This window comes from Fusarium solani (genome assembly GCF_023522795.1).
Source record: "Fusarium solani strain SB1 chromosome Unknown bctg00000000, whole genome shotgun sequence".
Lineage (NCBI taxonomy): Eukaryota > Fungi > Ascomycota > Sordariomycetes > Hypocreales > Nectriaceae > Fusarium > Fusarium solani.
The window spans coordinates 2990150-3014447 of NW_027072157.1; the positions used below are offsets into that span (position 1 = coordinate 2990150).

Consider the following 24298-nt stretch of genomic DNA (forward strand, 5'->3'; position numbering starts at 1 on the left):
CCTTGCTTCGCTGTCCGAGATGGCTGCTTCCTGCGCAACCCGAAACTCGGTACCATGGAGACCGTACTTTGACCTCTTCAAAGAACAGACTGGGGATGATTACGAACGCTGCATCGAGGCCCTGGAAGGAAATCCAGGCTATTACTATCTCCCATCGCCCGTGCCTCATTACGTTGGAAGGCGGTCTCGTCAGCGCATCGAGCCACCTAAGAAACTGCTGTATCTCAGCAACTGCAGCCTCGTTGTAGTGCCTGCTAACCTGGTCGAACAATGGGAGCAAGAGATCCGCAAGCATACAGAGGGCTTGAAAGTTCTTGTGATAACCAAGGGCATCCAGCTACCGCCAACCAAAGACCTATTGAAGTACGACCTCATTCTTCTCTCCCAGACCCGCCTCGAAACTCTAGTCCGGCAAGGGGGCGGCAAACTAAGCGAGTCTCCGCTGTCCAACATCCACTTCAAGCGATGCATCTTTGATGAAGGGCACAAGCTTGGTAATTCATCGATCAGTAACCCAAGTAACTTGCTCACCAGTTTGGATTCTTTGCATTTCTCATCCCGCTGGGCTGTGACAGGAACACCATCTCAAGGGTTATTCGGAGTCGATGCTCTGAAAACAGGGAACGGCACTAACACCCACCATGACGATGATGAGAGTGGCATTGATACGGTGAAGCCCATTACTGGGAGTAGCCCTGAAATGGAAAAAAGGGACTTGGAGAGAATTGGATCTCTTACAGCTGTCTACTTGAAAGCTCGACCTTGGGCGAACAAGCTCGTGGATGTTGGAGATACCACGGCTGACCCGAAGGTGTATTTGATGCTACCAAAGCACACGTCAGCTGGCCGTGGCCGCTCGGATTGTCTGAAATCGACACTCAACTCTCTCATCATTCGACACCAGTTCGCGGAGGTGGGCGATCTTCTCCCACCTGTGAACCACAAGGTGGTTGTCCTAGAAGGATCGTACCAGGACCAACTGTCTGTCAACGTCTTCTCGATGATGATTATTTTCAACTCAGTTCAGTCACAACGAACAGATAGGGATTACTTTTTCCATCAGAAACAAAGGGAATCCCTAAATCAACTGGTTCGAAACCTGCAGCAAGCTTGTTTCTTCGGAGGCTCTTTCTTCTCAAAGGACATGATTTCAACGGCTGTCAATACTGCAGAGGAATTCCTTCGCGGCGAGAAGGTCCCTATCAGCGCCGAAGATCGGCACCTCCTGGAGCAAGCAATTAGAATTGGCTATGTGGCCATGGAAAATGAAGTGAGGACACTCAGCAACCGATTTCATGAACTGCCAGTCTGTGTCAATGGCTTTCCGCACAATCTCGGCGGTGCGTGGTCCCTGGATGGCGACTTGGATGATGCCATGTGCAGTTCGTCAAGCATGCTCTTGGCACTTCAGAAACTAATCTACAAGTCGGCCTTGAAACCTGAGGAACTTAACTCTTTGCTCAATGGTCGCTTGATCCAGGAAGGCGTTATCGAGAGGCGTCGTATGTTGGATGAGTCTCTCGAACAAGCCAGCGACAGGTCGCAAACCCTGGCTGGGAACACGAAACTGGGAAACGACAGTCACAAAGCCACACAGACTCTTAGAACCAACATTGTGAAGCCCGAAGAGGTGGCAGCTGCAGATGGTGCCCTTGGCCCACTAGAAGCAGCGAGGATTACATCAACCGCGTCATCTAAGCTCTCCTACTTGATCGATGGCATCATCAAGTATCAGAAGGACGAAAAGATTGTTGTTTTCTATGAAAACGAAAACGCTGCTTGGTATCTAGCCAGCGTACTCGAAACTGTGAGCTTGGAGGAAATTATGTCGAAGACTTGCCACTAACAATGGACAGCTCCAGATTCAACACCTCATCTATGCCAGAGGGCTCACCAACAAGAGGAAGGGCCAATATGTCAAAACGTTCCTTGTGAATCCCGATTTCAGGTAACCCTCTTCACTCGCAGGCTGGGTATTGTCTGCTAATGGAACCCCTAGGGTCCTTCTCATGGACATTACGCAAGCCGCCTTCGGTCTAGATATTAGAGTTGCCTCCAGGATTTACTTCATCAGCCCGGTTCTCAACCCTCAGGTCGAGGCGCAGGCAATTGGTCGAGCGCGACGCATCAGCCAGCAGAAACCAGTCTCGGTCGAGACGCTGGTGCTGAGCAACAGCATCGAAGAGATTATCATTGAGCGGAAGCAACACATGACACAAGCTGAACATGATGCAGCCAAGACGATATTGCAGGTCGAACGAATCTACAACTGGATCAAGGACGCAAAAATCATCCCATTGCCCAATGACAAGACTAGCAAGGAAAGCCAGATGGCGCCTCTAAATACGCCTCAATACGTGTTCGGAAGAGGCTTTGGCCGTACCATGCATCCAGACGACGGGTTGGTACTGGATGATTCTCCAACAAGGAAGAAGGATGGTGTGGGGGAGCCTCCCGAAATGACGAATAGTTTGAAGCGAGCACACAAAGCAGGCCCAGGTGCAAATGGCCAAGTTGGAGGAAACGCGTCGTCATCCGATAAGCGAGATCTTGCTGCGCGTCCAGCAAGAAGGGTACGGTTCACGGTTGAAGCAGACGAAGAGTGAAGGAAAGCCAAGTTGCTGCGGCTGCAGCTTGCGCCACCAGCCCCCGCGCCAAGTTGGAGATGGGTGGAAGCTAGGTTTCAGAACCAAGTTTACAAGTTGGAAAGACGGCAGTGAAGGTGTTTGGAGCTGGGCGTCATAGACATAAGATACAAGGAAGGGAGTTGGGATTTCTGGAATTGGCTGGGATACTTTGAATAACAATTTCGCAGCAGGACTGGATCCTTGCAGCCTGAAGCGTGGAACTCTCTGACGAACCAGAGATTTGCCATTCACTTGGGCGAGGAGATCAAAAGATGCATTTTTGATGTTTGCTACAGCGACGGCTTGGGGCATTTTTCATGTCAAGGCATCCTTGCTGTCTGGCTTAGACAACAGGCTTTCGTGAGGTGACAGCGGAAGCAGATGATGAGAGGCGGGTTTGGATGAAGCCACGGTAAAGGAACAGAGCGAAGCAGAGCCGAGCATTTGTCACGGTAGAAGTGAAGGTGCGGTTATCCCGCCAGGATCGCTCTCATGACAACCCCCGCAGCGGATGCACAGAACAGGAGCCCATGTACGGATACGGTGTGCGGTCAGAAGGATTCAAGTGCATCGGAAGTCAGTTGCGGTCTGGACAAGACGTGAACAGCGGATGGCACGCACGCAGGAATAGCTCTGAGAAAGTTGACGACATGCCTTGCTAACAAGATGGCGAGGGATGGCTAGTCGGCCAGCACGGGGGCTACGTGAGTGCAATTTCGGAGGGTTTATGCCGTCAGCAGCTCGACAATATCGATTTTCCGCTATTCATTGCATTCTCGGTCAGCACGGGATGGCGATTGCTACTACTCTGAGTCCAGGGCCATGTTCCCGGCTTCCGCTAGACAGAGGGAAGGGAAGCAGACAAGGGCGTCTCCCGTGGCCTGCCCTGCTCTGATCTTAGCAGCATGGCTGGGATCCCTGGCTCATTTGGGGCGAGCTAGGTTTGTCGCACAAGCAGATGAGGATGGTTGCCTGCTGTCAATCTGTCCCGCTCACTGGAACAGCAAGACGCGCCGACAAGGAGGAGCTGGAGTTTGGTCGATCAACGTGATGCTAGCTAGCCGCTGCAGCGGCGCCCCCAAATGCTCCGACTGGGACACCCCGGGCGGGCCCAAGGACTCGAGGGAGAACGACAAGTGGACGACGAGAAGTGAGAACGATTTCACTGTGAGGGGTCGCGAGGACCCGCTGATTCGAAGGCGTGAGGCCATCAAGACTGGTGGTACAGTACAGGGATGCTGTTGTGCTCCTCGACAGGGTACTATTTTTGACCTTGGGCCGGTGGTTGGCGGTACATCGTCACCATCACGGCTCATGGTTTCACACATTGGATATCTCGAACTGTGGCGGGAAGATGGCGCAAGAAAGGGCGCCGCTAATGAGGCTCTAGTCGAGGGTTGGATCTGTCCTGGCGCTTGGAGGGAGAGGCTGTCTGTTACAGGGCACTTCTCCTTATTGCTGACCTTCCCTGGCGTCAATGCTAACTCAAACCCCAGGTTTCCATGATGGAGCAAAATCCAAAACACAGCAAAAAGCAGGGAATGGTCATGGGCGCCTTGGCCAAGGGGTGGGTCGTCATTGGCTCCGCCACGGTCGAGGATGAGGAAGAACAGTGGTTCTTGGGAGATGTTGCTGTTTCTGGACGCGAGCATGGCTCCTTCGGCTGCTATTGTTGTTGTTTTGGCCATGGGAAGGATGATACTTAAGTTTGACGGTTCCCGTTGGTCAGCTTGATTTCGACGCTTCACGACGTGCTCACGACGCAACTATCACCACCATAACCAACTTGGAAATCAAGATCTCGTGGCTCAGAGAGGCGAAAGGGGAAACCAACGACTAACTGAGTGTTCGGTGCGGTACCTGCTCGACGCTTGCCATGCATGTCTGAGTTTTTTGTCCCGACGGCGCCGCGATTGATGCAGAGGCGTTTTATTGTGTGTTCTCCCGACCGCTCTCCCTGATTTCTTGCTGGTCGATCGATTTATTCCCTTGTTCTTTTCTTATTTCAAGCCGCCTTCCCCTCTTCTGGACTCCCGGGAGCCTCATTGTCCTACTCTCGTTTCATTATCCTCGAGGTTTACGAGCTTGTTCAAACGTTGATACGCCGCCTTCTGGGAGGGCTGAATGCAGACACCCATACGAACTCACATCTAAGCGCCATTGGAACATATACGATCGAGCACCCTGTCATATTGTGTTGACGTTCCGTTCCGTCCGGTTCGCCGATCTTACAACTCCACCAGCCAGCCAGCTTTGCTTGGCCTGGCATCACCAAGACCCGACCGCCATGTTCGAGGTTCCGCACAACCACCATGGCAAAGACTTTAAGCGCTTCTTCTCGCCTGGGCGCAGCTCCATGTCGGCCATTGAGGATAAGAGGGCCGACGAGTTCCGCAAGCACGTGTGGGCCGTCACCATGATTGACGAAGATCCCTTGTCGGGTAAGATGAACCGACACTCGACCGACCTTGTGTGAGTCTTGATCTTTTCCTTTTTACCTCTTTTCTTTTGTTCGTTGGAGATCAGGACCGAACCCCTTTCCCGCGCCTACATGTGCTGTACAGTGCAGTAGTTTGGCCCCAGCAGAGGTGGCCCGTTGGGCCGTCTCTCTCTATATGCGGGCGGCTGCAAGACAGACAGCGCCTCAATCCTACCAGCATCTGGCCATTACCCATTTTTCGGTATCCAGCGGCAGTGGCAGTGGTAGTGGTGGTTTGAGCAGTGTATGCTTATTTCTTTCTTGCACTGAAACCCTCTGAATCCCCTGAGCCAGCCTGGAGGATGAGCTGCTACCAGTTGCTGGGCCAGACAAAGTTGTCAAGCCAGAGCAACTGCTAGTTGATGAACGCCTCCATCATGTCTCTCCTCGTTCCGTCTACCGAGCACCGGAAGTGTCTCACGGGCTGCACATGTTGCCCCAGCGCTTTGGGCTTGGCTGCCGCCAACAACATGGACGGGACTAGCGCTCAACTCGACGACTTTGGTTTGATTACCTGTCCACAATTTCCCCTTGGTGGCGTCCCCAGGTGCCTGGCAGCCTCGCGCTACGCGGAGCCAAGAGATCACCCAGGCTCTTTCACATACGTCAGAACTGTTCTAGACGGATGGACTTGAAGCCGAGTGTGCCTAGCCCGCCTGTCTGTGCTTTGCGCTGAGGAGCCTTTCATGGATGCATCGGGGAGTTTTCATTATGTATACTTGCCTTTTTTTCTCCCGCAGTTGTAGAACTTTGTGTGCCTTTTCTTCTTTTTCTTCTCCTCTTCCTTCAAGCTGACATTGGCGCACCAGTCGTCCTGGACCCAACAAACTCAGGTCGAAGAGAGCATCTGCCTACGCTGGACCACCACCGGTAAAGCGAGGGAATGACAAAAAGTCCAAGGAAAAGTCGAAATCAGCAGACCTCACCATGCGAGAGCCTACAATTGCAATCCAGCCAATGCACCCTCCATCCTTCAAGTCACCGACGGACCTGTACCCGGTAAAGGAGAACACCATGGACGATTTCTTCGCCAATGAGTCCAAGGACAACTTGCCTCGCACCTCGTACCCGATACGTCCAACCTATGCTGTCCTGGAGACACCATTAGCCGATCCCACAAGGAGCGGCGATGGTCTTCCTGGTGTCAAGCTCAACCGGCCTCGAAAGCTCAGCAACAACTCGATGACCACCATGTCATCTCTTCAGAGCCGGGAAAGCATGAGCGCGAGACGAACTCCGTCCTGGGGAAGCAGAACCAGCGTTGACACTTCGGATTCCATGGCCCACTGGCGGCCTGATTACATGTATCAACGACCCATGCCCATCAAGAAACAGGCACCCGTCCGAGATCCCTTCAAGCCGAACGAGCTCTTTTCGATGCTGCCTGTCGAGGTGCTTTCTGTCATCCTGGAAAAGCTGAGGGAACTCCATGTCGGATACAAGAGCGGGAGCTGTGCAACTTGCTGGATGCGAGACGTTTGCAACATGTGCGTCGTTTCTCGTAAGTGGTACGGTCCCGCCCAAGAAGCCCTGTAAGTGTTTTTTTTTCCCATGCTCGGAATGCGATCGCCAGAGATGCCGGGTGGCGTCAAGCTAACGAATTCCCGTCTGGTTCAGGTACGAAGACATTCAGCTGGTTGGCCCAGACTCGGCCGCCCACAAAAAGAAGTTTAAGCTGTCTCAGGGCGCCCGAGTCATGATGCTCCGGCGCCTGCTACGCGCCAAACCCCGGATCGCCGCAATCGTCCGGCGGCTCAAAGTTCCGGCCCCCGAGCCGCTTCCGGGCAAGGGGTCCACCGTTGCCGACTACGACAACCTCGTCGCCTCGCTTGTTATGGCCTGCCCCAATCTCGAGAGCCTCTCCGGTCTGTCGACCACTTACGATCACTCGTTCAAGAAGATCTTCCATGCACTATCGACGAGGACCAACCTCAAGGAGATGAACTGGTTGATCCAACCATCGCCACTTCAGAAGCAGCAGAGGATCCAGTCGAGTACGCGGCAGCTGGGTCTGGTTATACCTGGGGAGCTCAAGCCGTTCCAGGAGGCCGCCTTCTTGAGCCATCATGACAACTGGTCCCAGCTCGAGACCCTCACAATCCATTGTCTCCCTGGAGCAACTCTGACGCCCGAAAGCCTCCTCACATCGACACTCAGCTACCTCCCAAAACTCAAGCACCTCCACCTATGTAACCTCCCTCCCAACAGCTTCAACGACGCTGCTCTTCTCGCCCTCCCCGCTGGAATCCCTGACGCTCTCTCACATTAGCGGCATCTCCTCCAGCGGCCTCTCTGCCTTTGCGACTCACTCTTCGGGTGTGCCCCTGCGCAAGTTGACCTTGCGCCATACACCCCTCACCTCCCTTGCTGCTCTCGCACGAATTCTCTCCAACCTGAGGTCACTCATCACGTTCTCCCTCGTCCAGGCCTTCCCGCCCGTCATGCCTGAAGACGACACTTTTTCCCTATGGATGATGCCCTACCTCGCATCTAGCAGCGTCAAGAAGCTGCATTGGGACATCACAAGCCACGCCTCGTGCGTCAACGCCGCCGACGACATCCTCGCACGGAGCATCGCAGCTGGAGGCTTCCCCGCGTTGAGGGCCCTCCGCGTGCTCAACGACCCAGACGGCATCTTCCAGGAGCTGTGCTACCCCGTGGAGAGGATCGATCTCCATACAGATCGATTCCGAACCACGGAACAGCCTGGTGATGTGACCCCCTTCGCCGTGGCCCCAAGCTCCAACACCAGCCCCATGTCACCGACACGTCTCTTCAAGTCTTCCAGCAGCTCTCCCCTCCCTTCCCCACGGACCCCAATGTCCTTCTTTGGCGATTTGCGCCACGCCCCCTACACCAGCCTCCACACGGCGCGCCTCGCCGCTCAGGCCCGTCTCGAGGCGGCTCGTTCCCGGCCCCGCTTCACCGTCAACGTGGTCGACGAGGACGGCACGATATCCGAGACGTTTGCCATGGCCGGCTTCATCGGCACACCAGGCAGTGTCATCCGCTATTACCTCATGTCGGATCCGGGCACAACAGACGACAAGGGCGGTCTAGTCGATGTGCGTGACCTGGACGGCGATGGCGGTGAGAGTCTTGCTGGAGGTCGTGAGGGCTGTACTGGACGCTGGAACATGCGCGACGGCGTCGTAGCAGACAGGAAAGAGAAGGAGAGGTGGTGGCACACCGAGAGAGGCCGCTGGACAAAGGTCTCTCTATCATGAACAATTCTCCTCTTTTTTTATGGCGTTTTTCGGAACATTGGGATACTTGATAGCACGAGACTGGGCTCTCGCATCGGCAAGCATGGTAATGATATCACGGCCAATACATATAAACGGATCTTGAGGAAATCTCTATGGATAGGGACTGGGCATTTTGATTTGGAGTTGATAAATTCGGATAATCAAGGCAGGGCATTAAAATTTGGCAACTTCTAGGACAGGTAAAGACTGAATATAAATCCTGCATGAGTCGACGGGAGTCAATGGAAAGGCATCATGACAACTCTGGATACTATCCGCGTGACATGTCTTCCGGAGGCGAGATACAATGGACCATAAACGGTGCGAATAGAACGATAAGTACACAATGGTCATCGAGCTATCAATTCTTTAGGTAAATACCAAGGTAACCTCTTCCAAGGATTCTATCTCAGTGTACCCAGGTATACAATATATACATACATACATATATACATACATACATATATACATACATACATATATACATACATACACACCAAAACTCCACGCTACATACAACACAACTCAATTCAAAAACAATTAAACATTTTTTTTATCCATCCAATTATGTGGACATGGCTCTCTATCAACTCTAAAAGTATCCTTTCCGACTACGTCTGTGTAGATTTTCTCATGCTAAGTCGTTAAAATGTTTTGTTCTGCGCGCCCAGGTCTCCTGTCCAAAATATCTGCGTGCATGTGTGTGTGTGTGCGTGCGCGTACGTATATGGTGAAAAAAGCAGACAACACCTTAAAAAAAAAACAGCCTTATCCAACATGTACCTAGCCAACCAGCTCTCGTCAGAATAGAAGAAGAAACGAGCTCGAGGCCCAAATTACGGTTGCAATGGTAGAAGAGTAGCAGCACTCCAGTGCCGGCAAGGTAAAAAAAGAGACGCAAGAAAACAAGTCCGAGACCCAACCCCCGACATGTACAAAACATCGGGAGCTCCGTGGCCATTTTTGGGAGCTCCCAGAGAGAGGAAATAGCAGGCAGTCCATTGTTGATTTAGAAAAATCCCTTCTTCTTCTTTGGCTTCTTGTCTTCGTTACCCAAGATGTCGTCAAAGGTGGCTCCAGATGGTTCCGGAGGAGGAGACTCCTGTTGGGAGCCATGAGCGTTACCCAGGGCGGCCAGGTTGCCGACAGACTGGCTTCTTGAGCCGAGCATGACACTAGCAGGTCGTCCTCCCAGGGAGCTGCTTCGCTCTCCAAAGGGGCTCGGGGGCTGGAGAGGCACCGGCTCAAGACCAAGGGCAATGCTGGATCGCCAGGCCTGGTTGGCTCGGCTTCCGCTTGGGGAGTGTGTTCGGGGTCGCAGGGCAGACTGGGGGCTACCCATGGGCGAGGGAGGAGTGTTGAGTCCGCCAAAAGATGGGGGCGGGGTGGGAACAAAGTCGTCGCCGTCCAAGAACATGGAGCGAGGGGGCTCGAGCGGCGACAGAGGAGGCTCCGTGGCCTGTACCGGAAGCGCTGAACCGCCGTTCTCATCCCACTGCGCAGCAGCAAGCCAGCAGTGACTTCGGTGGTAGGTGGCTTCCACACTAAAGAGAACCGCGTCGGTAGACAACTCCACCAGGCCACCTCCTCCAGCCACCTCATACCACATCTTCTTGACCTGCTGGTCTCCGATCCACGGGGGATTACCCATGGGAGGCTCGCAAAGGAAGTACTCGACTCCCTCCGTGAACTGCATGCCTGGGGCGTCCACCACAAGGACAGGCAGCGACTGAATCACTGTGTAGAGGAAGAGCCAGTAGCCAATGCGTTGATCAGCAAAGTCTGGTGGCGTCTTACCTCGGGCCTCTCGCAACTCAAATTCCTTGAACTTGTCCAGGAAGGGGACCTTGATGCTGTTGGTATCGTAGTTGTACGCCTTGTTGAGGATGAGGATGAGCTCGTGCTCCTTGATGTTCTTGTCGAACTTGGCCTGCTTCTTGGGAGGAAGCGTGTCATACGTTTCCAGAATCGATGTGGCCACGGGCAGCTGGGGGCAGTCGTAAGGAACGGGCGGGAGGACGGGTGGCTTTGAGCGATCAAACTCAGACATGATGTTTCGGAGAGCCGACATGATCATCTTGTCAGTCTCTTCAGAAAGAGCGGGCACCTCGTCCATGACTCTGGATGTGCGGTTGGTTCGGTCCACAATCAGGTCATACAACGCACACATGTCCGAGTACAGGACCTTGAGCACCAGTCTGTTCAGTCCGCTCTCGGCGAACGGGTTCTTCTTGCTGCTGGCCTTGGGGGGCCAGTTACCAAACGTGTGTTTGTAGTAGCTCATGACAAAGTGTCGCATCTTGCTGAAAGAGTTCTTCCAGACCTTGAAGCGCACGTGCCTGAGTTCCGCCATCGAGGTCGAGTTGGCAATGCCAGAAAAGATGGCCGGGAAGTCAAAGTTTTCCAGGTGCTGGTTGGCGTTGTGCTGTCGGTTGAGCAGGTCCAGATGGGCACGTTCGAGGCTCACGCGAGTCTTGGGCGAAACCTGCTCGAACAGGGGCAGTCGGAGCTCCATAATCGCCGCGTACTTGCCTGCAGCATGAGCAAATGCTTCATTGTAAAGGTCCGAAGATCGCATGCGTTCGCCGAGAATCAATGCCTCTAGTGTCTTTTCCCTGCTGTGTCGGCAGTCCGCAAGAGCGTGCTGGTCCATGTAGAAGCCGAAGCTGAGGTCGACCGCATCTCCAAAGGTGGCGCCATCGAAGCTCACGAAGCCAAACTCCTCCAGGAGCGCGGCGATCTGAAGAAAAGCGTGGAAGTTGGTAGGTCGAGTTTTGGTTGCTACCAGAGGCTGTCCGGTCAAGAAGGCGAACAGATTTCGGATACCGATCAGTCGGTCGAGGTCCGGCTGCGCACCGGGGCCAGGCGCCGCGAGCTGCCCGGAGCTAGTAGGCGGGGCGGTAGGCAGATAGAGGCGAAGGTCATCGTATCCATCGTCAGGGACGGGGGGTGAGTTTGGCGGGGAGAGGTATCGGGCCGCGTCTTCGGCAGTCAGGCTATCACGGCCACCAAAGCTCCTAGCTCGGCTTCGACCGGCGGGCGCTTCTCGCTCTGTCTGGATGAGTTCATTGAAGATGTAGGACGAGCTAATGGTAAATTCCTGGACCTTGAACGACGGTCCACGGCCGCTACCCTTGGGGTACAGGTAAACGAGCACAGCTCCGCTCTCGTTCCAGAGCTCGGGGACCTGGTGGAAACAATGATTAACTCTGAAACTGAGGTGCAACAGGGGACGATGCCACCTACCTTTTCTCCGTTCTTGAGCAACGAGACATTGTACTCGGCTCGTGTGTCGTCGGACAGGACCCAGGCGCTCGAATCGTTTGCGTTGGAAACTTCGACAGAGTTTGAGCGGGATCTTCCGCCGGGCAGCCAACTTCGGCGGAGACGACCCCGGGTCGGGCTCTGGCTAACATCGCCCTTGGATGAGCTGGGTCGGATGGAAAGCGGCGTCGAGACAACGCGGCTCTTGCTGTTGCTGTTGCGCACGGTGGGAGACTGGACAGAGGATGATCGACGGCCGCGATCGGGAACAGGAGATGTTGTCCGCTTCTTGAGGCCCTGCACGGGAGGCTCGCCGCCATTCGCGATGTGCTGGAGGGAGCCGCTCCTTCGCCGAGCGTCAGGGTTCTCCTTGCGCAGCTTTCCAGTGTGCTCAACGGGAGCCGTTGGAGGAGGGGAGGGGGAACCATGGGTTCCTGAGGAGCCAGAACAGCCCGGTGCATCTCAGGTGATGGCGGGATCGGGGCCATGATCTGAGGGTTGGGGCTTGGCTGAGGCATCTCGAGACTGTTGCTCTCGCGCGTAGGAATTGAGACTTCACTGGGCGGGGAACCACCAGACCCAGGGAAATGCAGATCCTGAGTGGTGATGGCCAAGCCGGGGCGATGCTCTTCGGGCATGTGGGCCGTGGGCTCGACGATGCTCGGGGTGCTGGAAGATGGGCTGTCGTCGACGGTTGTGGGAGCCGTTGCGGTCGTTGTCACCGTGTTAGTGGTGGTGGAGGTGTTGGTGGGAGAGGAAGATTTGGTGGGTGCAGGAGAGGGTGCGGCAACGGGAGCGGGAGCCGTGGCGGTTGCAACGGCCGCAGGTACGGAGTGCGTTGGCACTGGCACGGGTGGTGGTTGTGCTTCAGGTTGTGGAGGTGCCGCAGCTGGTGCTGTTGTTGGCGGTGCAGGTGGTGCCGTTGTTGGCGCCGGCACAGGCGGTGGTGCTGCTTGCTTGGCTGGCATCTTTTTGGGAGAAGCCGGTGAGGATTCTGAGGGCAGCGTGATCAAGGGGAGAAGCGATGAGAGACGGAATCTAGATTTTCGGTTTGACTGCTGCTTGGCAGGTGGTAGGTTGGTTGTGGACTGAGACTTGGGCAGAGTTGCCGACTTGTTAGAGCCCCCGCCGCTGCTGCGCTTGGTGAGGGTCTTGGGCCGTTCGGGTGAGCGAGTGTGAGCTTGAGCGTTTGAGGTGCTCTGATCGTCGTGTCGTACGGCGTCCTTCTTGTCGGAATTGGGTGCAGAGCCGGGATTGGAGCTGTTGTCTCGCAGCTGGGAAAGGTCGACGGTGTTTGACTTGTGCCAGGTCTTCTTGCGGGGATCGTGGGATGTCGAAGTCGAAGTTCCAGCGGTGGAAGAGGCCGAGGACGAAGGAGTCGACGACTCAGGATCAGTGTTGGACCGCAGCATGGAGAAGGACGCGGGTATGATGGAGGCCCGGAAGGACTTGCTCGACGTCATGCTGGGCATTATGAGCGGCCAGCAAACGCCAGCGTTACATGCAGCAGCGAGATGCTGCTACTAAGAATGGAACTGGAAAAGCTGGGGAGTGGCGAGGTACGGTACGGCGTAGTCGATCGAAAACGAACGAGGGAGGACCTGAAGGGGGGGAGAGGAGAGGGTTGGCGGGTCGCGGCCAGGCTAGAATATGTAGGTATGGGATGTCCACAGCCGCAGGCCAAGAGAGAGCGCAGGAAGCAGCAGTTTTGGAAAAAGGAATCAGCAGAAACAGGCAGGCTCTCGTTCTTTTCTGCCAGAGGGCTGCTGCACGAATACCATGGATGGACTGCTAGGCTAGGCACGCCAGGGCACACAGTATTTTAGTCTGTGGCTGCGTGTCAGATCTAGGACGGGTCTTCCCTGCGCCAGGACAAGCCCCAGAGATGGGGTCCTTAGAGGAGCCCCCGAGAGCGAGGGGACCCATAGGCGAGCAAGAAAGCTCGACTCTGGATGGCTGTCAGTCTGGATCCAGGGAGTACTCGCAAGGTACTTCGTATGCTACTTTTGGGGCGACAGACGCTGGTCTCTGGATCAACGGGTTCGGGGGCTCGGGAGCGGGTGGAGACGCGATGACGTTGGCTGGCTCAGCATGAGTGGATGAAGTTTCTGTCTTTTTTTTTCGTCGTCTCTTGTTCGCTGCTACGTAAGTTGAGGTATAGTCTCCTGAGCTTGGGACAAGGGTTGTGTAATATGTCCCCTTGTGCCGGAATTAAAGAGAGAGCTTGAAAAGAAAAGAAGAAATCAAGCAAGAAAAACAACAGAAACAAAGCAACCCAAGAGAGTGCAGGCGCCCGTCAAGATGCAGACGTCCATCCATGTATCCAGACAGTGCGTGGACACTCTACTCTGTGCCTGTGCCTGTGTCTGTCTCTGCTGCTGTCTCGTCCAGCCCCAGTCGGGCTCGTGCTCGTGCTCAGCGCCTTGCTGCTCGTGTCGCAGGTACGCAACACGGAGCCGTGGGATTGGAGACGAGGCATAGCAGGCGGGTCCCCTCTGGGCTCTGGCGTCTTCTTTGGGGTCTGGGCTTTGGACTCTTGTCCTCCTCTCTCTCTCTCTCTCTCGCGAGACGGCGGAGTGAGTTGAGGGTGATGAGAAGTGGAGTACCTCACAAGAGACAGGTCCCGGACGAGTGAGACCGATTGTAGGAGAATTAAGTAAGGGAGCCCGCCTAATAACAGGTCACAACGAAAGCCTCATCCAATATCGGCAAGGAAACGAGCAATAAAATCCCGTCATGGCTGAAAAAGCAACGGGGCGTGAGAGGAGAGGAGAGGCCAAGATGATCTCAGGGTTTGCCATCCTTAGTCAAAATCCCAAAACATCATTGTCTGGGGTGTGTTTTCGTATTCCAGCGACGGAATGGATCTGTTGGAATCTATGATGTGCAGTCACTAGTCCCCTTTCTCTTCTCCATGTTTTGTCACGAACGTATGGATATGGATGCTTCTGCTTGCTCCTGTCCCGTATATCCAGCAGCATGACAAACACCTGACTCTCGTTCCCGCACCATTGACCGTTGTGGCAGGTACAGAGTAATACTGGGCTCCAGCTGAGAGTGAGGGACTCGTCAGGGCCAAATCTCGTCCACTGCTTGTTCAATGCTGTTTTCCGGGGTGGCTTTGGGCAACCGCTGGGATCTCCCACCAGGGATTGTGAGTATTACAGTACAGTACAACACAGTAAGAAAAAGGCCATCCTCCTTTCCCTCTCCCTGACCCCTGGACATGGAAACCCGGGGATGACCAAGAGGCCGAGAGGATGGGGACCTTTTGAGAGACAGAGGGGGAATATGCAATTGGGGACGGCGATGGCGAGAGTGCGCGGAAAGTGACAGCGCGGGATTGAGCCTCATGGGGGGACAGGCGTGAATTGGACCTATGAATGAGAATTGCAAATGGGAGGGACCCTTTTTCTGACTGAACGTTCGGTGGTACTCGCTCGGTACCAGAGCCCAGTCCCGGCGTGAAGAGCCGGCCAGGTACCTGAGGGTGACTTGCAGCTGGAGCCCAGCCCAGCCCAGCCAGCCCACGCCGGAGAGCGCGTGCTGTTGTGTTGCATGCTGTAGGGTCCTGTCCTGATCTGTCCTGTCTCCTGTGTCTTTCCTGTGCCAGGCTGAATTGGATGAGACGGCATTGGCCTCTTGTGTGCGTGCGAAGCGCCTGTTTTGTTGGTAGCCCAAGTATTGGCATCGACACCACCAAGCCAGGGCGGCGCCGTCAGGGATCAGGGACTCCGGATCAGTGAGAGCCAACCGTCAACCCCACGGTGTCCCTGCCGCACACAGTGCTTGGTCGTTTCGTGGTTTCAGCTTTCCTCTGGGCGACGCGGCGGCCAAGAAGAACAACCGAAAGCGACAGTGACAGTACATACAGCACGTCGTTGCCAGGGCGTGCGTACGGGGCAGAGAGAAAGAAGCTTCTAGGAAAAACAAGATTATCAGTTGTCAATCAATCAATCATCCACTAGCCCCTCTTCAATAACATGCAGTCTTGGTGCATTCAGCTCACCACCTCCTCTGACGCGGATGATACCCTTCCAAAACTAATTAGTCGAGCTGCCTCCCGAATTGCAAAGCACCACTTGCCGAAATCCACGCGGCCTTGGCTTGTCGTTGCCGGTGCCGTTGTTGTCGTCGTCGTCGTCGTCGTCGTTAAAGGCGTCGTCAACGGCCGGCCAACGGGCATCAATTCTCACCCGAAACTTACGGCAGCTGCACGGCGCAGTAAGGCGGGCTGGGGCTGGCTGGCAGGCAGCATCATCGTCATGGTCAATACTCACCACCGACTCGTGCCATGATAGCGTGCTGTATCACGGAATCATCATCTTGGTCACCACCATCATCAGCAGCATCGCCCATCGTCATCCCTCAATGGATCTCATCGACATATTTTGTTCTAGATGTCATCACAGTCAGCCAGCGCCCGCCCGCAGCATCGCCCCCTTTCCTGTTTTTGGTGCTATTTTGCTTGCTTGCTGGCTTGCTTTCAGCCCTTCTGGCCGTGGGCGCTTGGCTGCCGCTGAGCACATTTGCCGTCGTAAGATCTGCGAGCCGAGTTGCGTTTTCCGGAGTTACGGTACCTCCTGAACGGCGTTGGCTGTCTTGTCTTGCCTGGTACAAAATGATCGCCTCTCCCCTTGATCCAACGGCCATGGGGATACGCGCAGAGTACGAGATTCCACGTCGTATTGCAGTTTTCTTGTCGCGGCACCTGATGGTGAAATTTGGAGCTATTTGTTAGTGACGTGCCTACCAAAGGTCACCTCGTGAGGTGTTGCAGTTCGTACTCGACTCGTACTTTGCAGTCTAACCCGCTCGGCCGACTCGTGTGTACTGTAGCGCCGGCCAAAGTACTCATGTACGAGTGGCGACAGAGAGAAGACGGTGAACCAAGAGTGGGAAAGGTCTGGATTTTAAGAATTTGTCGCTGTCGTATCACCTCAGGACGCAAACGCCCATGTACAATACTGCAACCCCCGGCCAGCCGCGTTGATGAAGTATCCGGTGCTTCATGACGATGGAGGTCCGTACGACGGTACCGAGCACGGCGTCCCGACCGTCGGAGAACGACGCCTCATCTCTTGCGGTGGACGTCTTGGCGACGGGTCTATTAAAAGGGTTCCGTCCCTCCCAACCCAACTTCGCACCCATGACGACCCGCACCAGATCTGCGCTTGCATCATGACGGTGCCCCCTCGACCCAGACCCTGGCATGGGCAGCCCAGGAAATGTGGCTCCGTCGGCTTGTTTCGAGGGGCTGAGCAGCAGCCGAAATTGGCCCTGCACATCAGAAGCTCTTGGCCCAGCATCCGCGGGCTGTGTGATCCCACGCTGGTGCCGTTTTTAGAATGTTCCGGAAAATCGAGCCACCCGGCCCCTGTCTAGGGCCTTGTCCTGTTCCTCCGCTCGTCTTGTGGGCTTGGCTATCGTTCCCCGTCCAGTCCTATTCCTCCTGCTCCTGAAACCGTAAACGGGAGCCAGTGCAAAAAGTCCTACTTCCACCAACTAGAACGACCTTCATATAGCTTTCGGTTCGAGAGATTTGGCTCGTATAGTTCAGAGACTTTCCCTCAAAACTGTTGGCATCGACTCAGCCGGCATTGGTCGCGAGTTTGCAGGGTGCTGACCATCAGGCATTTGCATGATGAGACATAGGAGAGACGCACCGTCTCAGTGACACTCATGCAAGGTGCTCTTTCTTGCCTCGGACAAATGACTTGTTGATTGATAAAAATGCCGCTGAATAATCAACCAAGCAGCATCCTGGCTCAAAGGGCTTTCTTCAGTCGAAAATTGTTTGCTCGGTTGTTTGCTCTTAGTCAGGTATGTCTGCATAGACAGCGCACCACGTGACACATAACTTCCTGTTTCAATCTCACCGAGTATAATCCTCTTCCCCATCTCATTGGACGTGGACTTTGCATGTCCCACTTTTATCGGGCTGATGAAGCATCTTTGAGCGACCAAGAAGCAAAGAACTCAATGGGCGGAGTTGTTCTCCATTCAATCTTTGTTTGATTTGGCTCTACCTTTCTGTAATCATCAACAGACGCATGTTCAATGGCTCACATCGACCCCGCAAGCGTCCCGGCTATTGATGATGACCTGGAGACATGGCTTGACGTCGAGGGTCTCTGCGAGGACTCTTCGGACGACCCCGGACAAAACGCTACCACGGCACAACATGATATCAGCTCGACTTTGACTAGCGTACAGACGCCCCTGGACCATAATCCACAAAGCGAAGCACAACCTGCTGGGCAAGAAAACAGAGCATGCCCGAAATCGCGACGGAAGACCACCACCCGTACCAACCCGTCTGTCAACTACTCCGTCATTTGCTTCCCTTCAAATCCTGCCAAACCTGACGGCATCAAGAAAAAGAGAAAAGATTTTGACGAAAAGAGGAGACTCGAGGTTGCCCAAGTACGCAAGACCGGTGCTTGTTTCCGATGCAAAGTGCGAAGGATCTCGGTACGTGCTCCCTCACTTACACACGAGTATCCGCCAGAACATGGGGCTTGGTATTAGTAGATGATTGACCTAGCCCACCTACAGTGCGGCGTTGGAGAACCATGTCAGGCATGCAAGAAGGCTGCTGGCTCTCTTGGACTCCAGTTATGCATCCGAGAGAGATTAACGAAGATGAGGTTCAGTTCAGGTGGTCAGTTCGCCCGCGTGGAAGCTTTCCGGCCTAGACTGACATCTTAGACCTTCACTACATCGATTACACGGCACGCTTGCTCGACCAAGAACTCATCGCCGGGACGACCCACCTCGGTCCGCCTCGCAAAGTCTCGATATCCATGGACTATGTCGACAACCCAGCCTTGGAGGTTGAGGTTCAGGATTATTATGGCAACAAGACACCGCCTTGGCTGTGTTGCTGGGTTGTCATGAATCAGGTTGACGGTCATATCGAGTTGCACCGGGAGGAGAGTGCACGATATGCTCTTCCGCAACTTCTTCCATCAAGTGACCTGGTCGACTGGGTCGAGAATATTATCGTTCACCAGGACACAAGGTGCATCGGCTTCCAGCAAGCCGTGGATGCCTTCATCATGAGGTACAGCAAGTCGAGTGCATCGCTCCCAATGGTGAGTATCTTGACCTGCAGTTGGATAACATGGGTTCTGACAACTTGTAGCATGGATTTGTGCGAAAGGTTCACAAACTCAACTGCTTAATTAAGATACGACTAGGACTGGTCCTCTGTGTTGAAGAGGATGGCAAGACGACACCGCCCTCTTGCGCTCTGCACACACAATTCGGTCAGATATCCAAGGCTGCCTCACAACCAATCGAAAAAGAGGTCCTGTCCGAGTTGGAGAAACTCATGTTTGGCACCGCTGGTATCGGCCCCGACAACGCCATAGCTCTGTGGGCCAGTCTCTGGTGCTTGATCCTCATGTACCGGAAACTGGTCCGGTCCTATATCGCCTTCCAGCAGTTCCCATGCCATGTCCCCGAGGACTACAGCGGCTTTCCGGAGTGCAAGCTAGAGGTGGGCACACACTTCTACCACTACCTCGTCTCAATTTATGCCGCCCTGTTCCGGGTTACTAGTCCGCTATACACGGACTTCAGGGTTGCAGCCACACGGAAGCTTCTGGACGAGGATGAGTCCCTTGTGCGGGCCTTTATGAATTTGCGAACTGAGAGTTTTTACTTTCGTGAGTATATTATGGAACCTTTGGGAGAGTCAACTGACCTAGGTATAGAAAGAGAGTCGTGTTCCATGACAGCACCTCAAGACCAGCTCCTGCGGCGTATGATCTTGGATCGAGAGGCGGGACTTAAGCCAAAGCAGCTTTCTGCTACATGAATTTGACCACTACGACATCCATCAGAGTGGTGTCATTTCATTTCTTTTTTACCTTGACGACCAGGTCACCCCTATATTCTCGACAGACTGTTCACAGTGGCAGCCCACCCCGATAGAGTGAGGCATGTTTCTTGGACGGGAACATCAACGTCGCATAAGATATTCATGATATATCACGTCCAGTCACTGGCCTGTCCGACCTCAATGAACTGGCAATTAGAAAACGATCAAAAGTCTAGGTTAGTGCAAGAATTTGAAGCGAACTCAATAAATTCCCAATGACCCCCCTTACTAAATGACGTATATAGTAGTGCAACGACAATTTACTTGGATTCGTTCCCTGGTATGATTAAACAGCGACATTTCGGGAGTTTTATGGGAGTTGGTATATCCTTTGTTGGGTCTTTTCTACATATCTGCTTAAGAGTTGTTTGTTTGAGATCACAGGTGAGGGTGGGAATGGTTACGAAACGGGTATCGCATGAACATAAACACATATTTGTCACTGTCTTTATTACTTCAATAACACAGTGAAAAATTTGAAAAATCGCAAGGCATTGTATTGAATGGACCGTATGTGGTGGCAGGGGTAACAGTGACTTGATTGCGGGCAAAGTTGACGGATCCCATGTTTTACCCTATACCAACTCGATTGGCAAACAACGCCCCTTTTTTGCCAAGTGAAAACCCCAGGCACTAGAAAGACAAAAGGAAAAAAAATCAATTGGCAGCAGTCAAACTGATAGAGTGGCGGTGGTTTTTGTTGAGATGCTTATCAGTTTCCAATTCTGACCGGGGGGTGGTTAAACGTTCACCACGACACGTGAGCTCAACGGCTATGTGTGCGCTAGCGATTTTAGGTTGACACCCGGCTTCAAAAATCGCTCTTAGAATTTGGGGCATAGAATGGACGGTATGAGGATTCGGGAAAGTAAAAAATAAGAAGGGGCGGATCTGGTTGGGTATTGGTTGAGCTTAATTGATGTACTCAGGGGTTGATCGAGAATGCCCCACATGAGGCTATTCGCACTTTGACTACGGCTCAGAGACGGGCACTCTCACCAAAGGAAGAATCGGAGTCAAGACAGCCAGCTTCAGTTCCTGTGATTGTCTAAAGTAGTAGATGGGGTAAAGAGACGAAAGAGGCAGTGAAAGAGAGACAATGGGTGAGTTGAAGAGAGATATGTAGAGTTGCTCAGCAGGAGGGCAGAGGAGCATATGGGGGAGACAGTTCGCCAACAACACCAAGACTCTCATGTTGAATATCGGGCATCTACTAGGTCAATCCAACTGTAAACTAGTTCCAGGAACCCTATATCAGCCATTGGAAGCAGAATCCCCGTGGTTGACGGCAGATCCAACCTCGAGCTCATGTTGATGAAGAGATGAAGTTGCTTCAAACCACCAAGCTTTACCAACCCATTGGCCCCCGACTGGAAAACCGGGGCACGCCCTGGCCTCTGGCCAATCCAAGCCTGCGAAGGTTGCAATTCTCGGTGAGTGCAGGGATGTTTCTTGGCCCAGATTAATGGGATCGCGCGGCGGGGTGGCCAATCAGACGGCGGGCCGGCGCAAGCGTGTAAGTGAGCGAGTCCACCATGAGGACCATGAGGCTCGATGAAAGGCCGAATTATAACTCTTCTGGTGCCGGGACGTGTCTCTGAACCGCTCAGATCTTGCACAAGCATCAGGCACATTTGGAACTTTTTGCCCGACCCCTTATCGTCTTCTGACAAGTTGCTGCAAGCTTCAATTCGTCCAGCATAGGAAGCCAAGGTTCCACCAGAAGGCAGAAGGCAGCGCATCAACACACAGCACACACCCCCCCCTCGTGACCTGACTTACATCCGAAGGGGACGTCTCGAGCATGGATAAAAGGGCTGTTGCCAGGGACTTTTCCCAGATGGGTCAAGAAAACCCGCGTGTTCCCACCTCCCCGGGCCTGGACTATGATGAGCTCTTCAGGTCCGTCTTTGACTGGGAGCTCTACTGTGATTCCACCCGGCCCTCCTCGGACCAGACCTCGTCCACTTCCTCGTCCCCTTGCACCTCTTCCCTTGGCCGCAACAGCCACAGGGACCTCCCCTCGCTCATCACTGAGATCCAACCCTTCCTTGACCACCTCTCCCTCGACCGGGACGGGTCCGGGTACCTCACCATGACCCCCGGCCTCAGCCCCGACCATGGCGAGAGGACCAGCTCCGAGTCCATGGGCCAGACTCCCCCAGAGCTCATCCGCGGTGGCAGCACCTCCCCCTCTGATCACTCGGGCTCCGTCTTCCTCGACGCCGCCGACGAGGGACCCTACCGGCGCCGGCCCCAGGTCAGCCTCGAAGAGTTCCAGGCCCAGGATGATAAATGGACCTACCCCCAGGCCATTCCCAGCAAACACACCCCCGGGGCTACCCACCTCGCATCCAGGTTCGCGAGTCGTCATCCCGCCGGGGTTCGCCCCCCCAGACGCAGACGACATCCGGCATCAAGCGGCAGAGGTCTGGCAGTAGTAGCCTGGACAAGAGGTCGAGGCACCTCTCTGATCCCGACCAGACGGCCGACGTCCGGAAGAGTGGGGCCTGTCTGCCGTGCCGCATCTCCAAGACCCGCGTAAGAGAAACCCCGCCCACCAGCATCTCTCCTCTCCTCTCCTCTCCCCTCCTCTGTCGTCTCTCATGTATGCAAAACTGAGCCAATCCTAGTGTCAAGATTGTGGCGTCTGTCCTCACTGCCGCAAGGCGTTCCCAGACCACTCGCACCTGGTCTGTACCCGTAGGACCCCTGCCGTGGCTCCGCCCGTGATTCGTCATGTCGCCGGTATGTCGAGCAACCCCCCTGGCTCCCCCAATCTGAATGTGAGACATGATGCTGAGACACATCACATCAGACGTCTGGTCCCCCAACCCCGCCGAGGAGCGCCGCTGCGTTGACGACCCTCGCTTTCCCACGGCCAAGCCCAGGGATATCCTCATTTTCTTCACCCGCGAGCCCGATGCTCCCTACCTCCGCGCATCGGTCCAGGCATACCATTCTCAGAATGGCCTTGATGAGAACCCCAGGAATGCCGCTTTTGAGCGCGATAGATTCCCCAGCTATGCTGAACTGCAGCGATGGGTCGAGGCCCAGATCAAGCGTGAGCGCAGCACCCACTTCGAGCATGCCGTGCAAAACTTTTTGCTCTCCTACTCGGAGGGTGGCTATGATCTCCCCAAGGTAAGTCCATCGAGATATTATTACCACTTCAACATCAAGCTGACTGTGTTGTAGCATAAGCTCGTGTCCAAGGTCCACACCATGAACTGCTTCTTCAGGATCTGGAAGGCCCCTCCCTTCACCTGCTGCAGCTCATCCAACAAGTTCTCTCATGTTCCATTTACCGTCCAAGCTGAGCTGAGGCGCATCGCATGGAAGGCACTTGTGTCTCATGAGCACGATATCCTCAAGCTTCTTGAGGAGTGCTTGGCGCAGCAGGAGCCCCTGAAGCCTCGCGAGAGAATGGCCGTCTGGGCTAGCCTGTGGCAGCTCATGCTCATGTATAGGGAGCTGGTGATCGCGCATGACAACTTCTTCATGCGTAACCCGAGCGCCACAAGGGATCCCGCCGTTGGTAAGGAACCCCAACTTGGAGCTCAAGTACTTTGCTAACAAACTTGAATAGCCATGCCTTATGACACCCTATACAACGTCTTCTTCCCCTTGATTGCCATCTTCTATCACTGCCAATTCAAGACTCCTAAGAGGCTGGAGATGTCTATGGACTGGCTTAAGGAATCGGCAAACCCCACTGGGTCGAGCCGTATCGCCAAGATCCACCAGTTCTCCAAAGATATGATGAATGCGAGAAAAGGATTCTGTAAGTGACCGAACTAGGCCCAATCCTCCAACATGACACTAACCATGTCCAGACGAGGGGATCCAACGGTCGCCACACAAGATTGATGAGAGGCTCAGCCTCCTGGTGGTTAGCCATGAGCTTAAGAAGCTCTCCACCAAGAGACGTTCTAAGCCTGCTGGCAAATCCAAGGGTGGTTCATGCGATGATGGCTAGTCTCGCATATCCACGTCCAGTCATTACTGGGAGACGAAATGAAATAACGATAACAAACATGACGAATATGAAAAGGGAAAGGAAAAAGAAAACAGAAAAAAAAACATGGCTGTCCTTAACGGTAACGAATGTAATGACGCTCGCTGCGTATGAAGTGTGTTCAATGGGTCGAATTCATGTATTGGGCTTGCTCTTCTTTTTTGACGAGAAAATGTGTGTTATGACTGCAAGCTTACTTGGGCGGTTATCTTGAACCTTGGCTTCTTCCCCCCGTTCTTTTTGGCGGCTCCCTCGACTCTGTCGGCGAGATCTTCTAAACTGACACCCTCTGTGTTGGTGGAGGCGACTCCGATCGTTAACATGATTCTGTCCTTCTTGTCCTCGGCTTTCTTGATGTGTGATGTGATGCTGTGTGACTGTTAGATAATCTTGCGATTCGGAAGAGGTCAATGGTGTTACTGACTTGATGGCTTTCTTGACTTCCTCTGCAGTCCTTGGAGGCACGGGTAGGGCCATGGCAATGAGACCAGCCACGGCACCAGTGTATGAGGCCCAGAATGGGGCATCTCTGTGCTGATTCTCGAGGAGATCAGAAAGGCTTTGCTGAAGCTGTGCCTCCAGAGGTCCCAAGTTCCCTCCCCATCGGGCTGAAGTCGACAGTGCGAGAAGAGCCCGGCTGACGTGTGAGAGACCGGGGGCGTCAGCGTCTCGGGTAATGGCATGGTGTAGTACAAACGAAGTGTTGTTGTCTGCATCATACCCCTGACGAGCCCATATCTCGCGTACAAACAAGGCACCCAAGCCAGTGGTCAG

The 24298-nt window shown here is 54.2% G+C and overlaps 7 protein-coding genes across 7 annotated transcripts; 6 read left to right on the forward strand and 1 right to left on the reverse strand.

The window, feature by feature from the left end:
- Window positions 1-19: 19 nt before the first annotated feature.
- On the forward strand, window positions 20-2606 carry MRS44_000950 (uncharacterized protein; the record flags this gene model as incomplete). The annotated part of the gene is made up of 3 exons (XM_046267565.2): window positions 20-1807; window positions 1857-1948; window positions 2000-2606. The coding sequence occupies 3 exons, from the start codon at window positions 20-22 to the stop codon at window positions 2604-2606; spliced, it is 2487 nt and encodes an 828-aa protein (XP_046138847.2).
- An 843-nt stretch (window positions 2607-3449) lies between these two features.
- Window positions 3450-4133, forward strand: MRS44_000951 (uncharacterized protein; the record flags this gene model as incomplete). The annotated part of the gene is made up of 1 exon (XM_065624252.1): window positions 3450-4133. The coding sequence occupies one exon, from the start codon at window positions 3450-3452 to the stop codon at window positions 4131-4133; it is 684 nt and encodes a 227-aa protein (XP_065479952.1).
- Window positions 4134-4914: 781 nt separating this feature from the next.
- Window positions 4915-7375, forward strand: MRS44_000952 (uncharacterized protein; the record flags this gene model as incomplete). Its single annotated transcript, XM_046267566.2, has 4 exons — window positions 4915-5099; window positions 5549-5653; window positions 5940-6638; window positions 6724-7375. 4 exons carry the CDS (start codon window positions 4915-4917, stop codon window positions 7373-7375), a joined length of 1641 nt encoding a protein of 546 aa, XP_046138848.2.
- Window positions 7376-7547: 172 nt separating this feature from the next.
- Window positions 7548-8333, forward strand: MRS44_000953 (uncharacterized protein; the record flags this gene model as incomplete). Its single annotated transcript, XM_065624253.1, has 1 exon — window positions 7548-8333. The coding sequence occupies one exon, from the start codon at window positions 7548-7550 to the stop codon at window positions 8331-8333; it is 786 nt and encodes a 261-aa protein (XP_065479953.1).
- Window positions 8334-9363: 1030 nt separating this feature from the next.
- Window positions 9364-13081, reverse strand: MRS44_000954 (uncharacterized protein; the record flags this gene model as incomplete). Its single annotated transcript, XM_065624254.1, has 3 exons — window positions 9364-11541; window positions 11601-11996; window positions 12044-13081. The coding sequence occupies 3 exons, from the start codon at window positions 13079-13081 to the stop codon at window positions 9364-9366; spliced, it is 3612 nt and encodes a 1203-aa protein (XP_065479954.1).
- A 4597-nt stretch (window positions 13082-17678) lies between these two features.
- MRS44_000955 (uncharacterized protein) lies at window positions 17679-19443 on the forward strand (the record flags this gene model as incomplete). Its single annotated transcript, XM_065624255.1, has 4 exons — window positions 17679-18092; window positions 18317-18715; window positions 18766-19291; window positions 19340-19443. 4 exons carry the CDS (start codon window positions 17679-17681, stop codon window positions 19441-19443), a joined length of 1443 nt encoding a protein of 480 aa, XP_065479955.1.
- Window positions 19444-21346: 1903 nt separating this feature from the next.
- Window positions 21347-23485, forward strand: MRS44_000956 (uncharacterized protein; the record flags this gene model as incomplete). Its single annotated transcript, XM_065624256.1, has 6 exons — window positions 21347-21935; window positions 21991-22047; window positions 22325-22650; window positions 22705-23044; window positions 23096-23290; window positions 23343-23485. The coding sequence occupies 6 exons, from the start codon at window positions 21347-21349 to the stop codon at window positions 23483-23485; spliced, it is 1650 nt and encodes a 549-aa protein (XP_065479956.1).
- Between the last annotated feature and the right edge of the window lie 813 nt (window positions 23486-24298).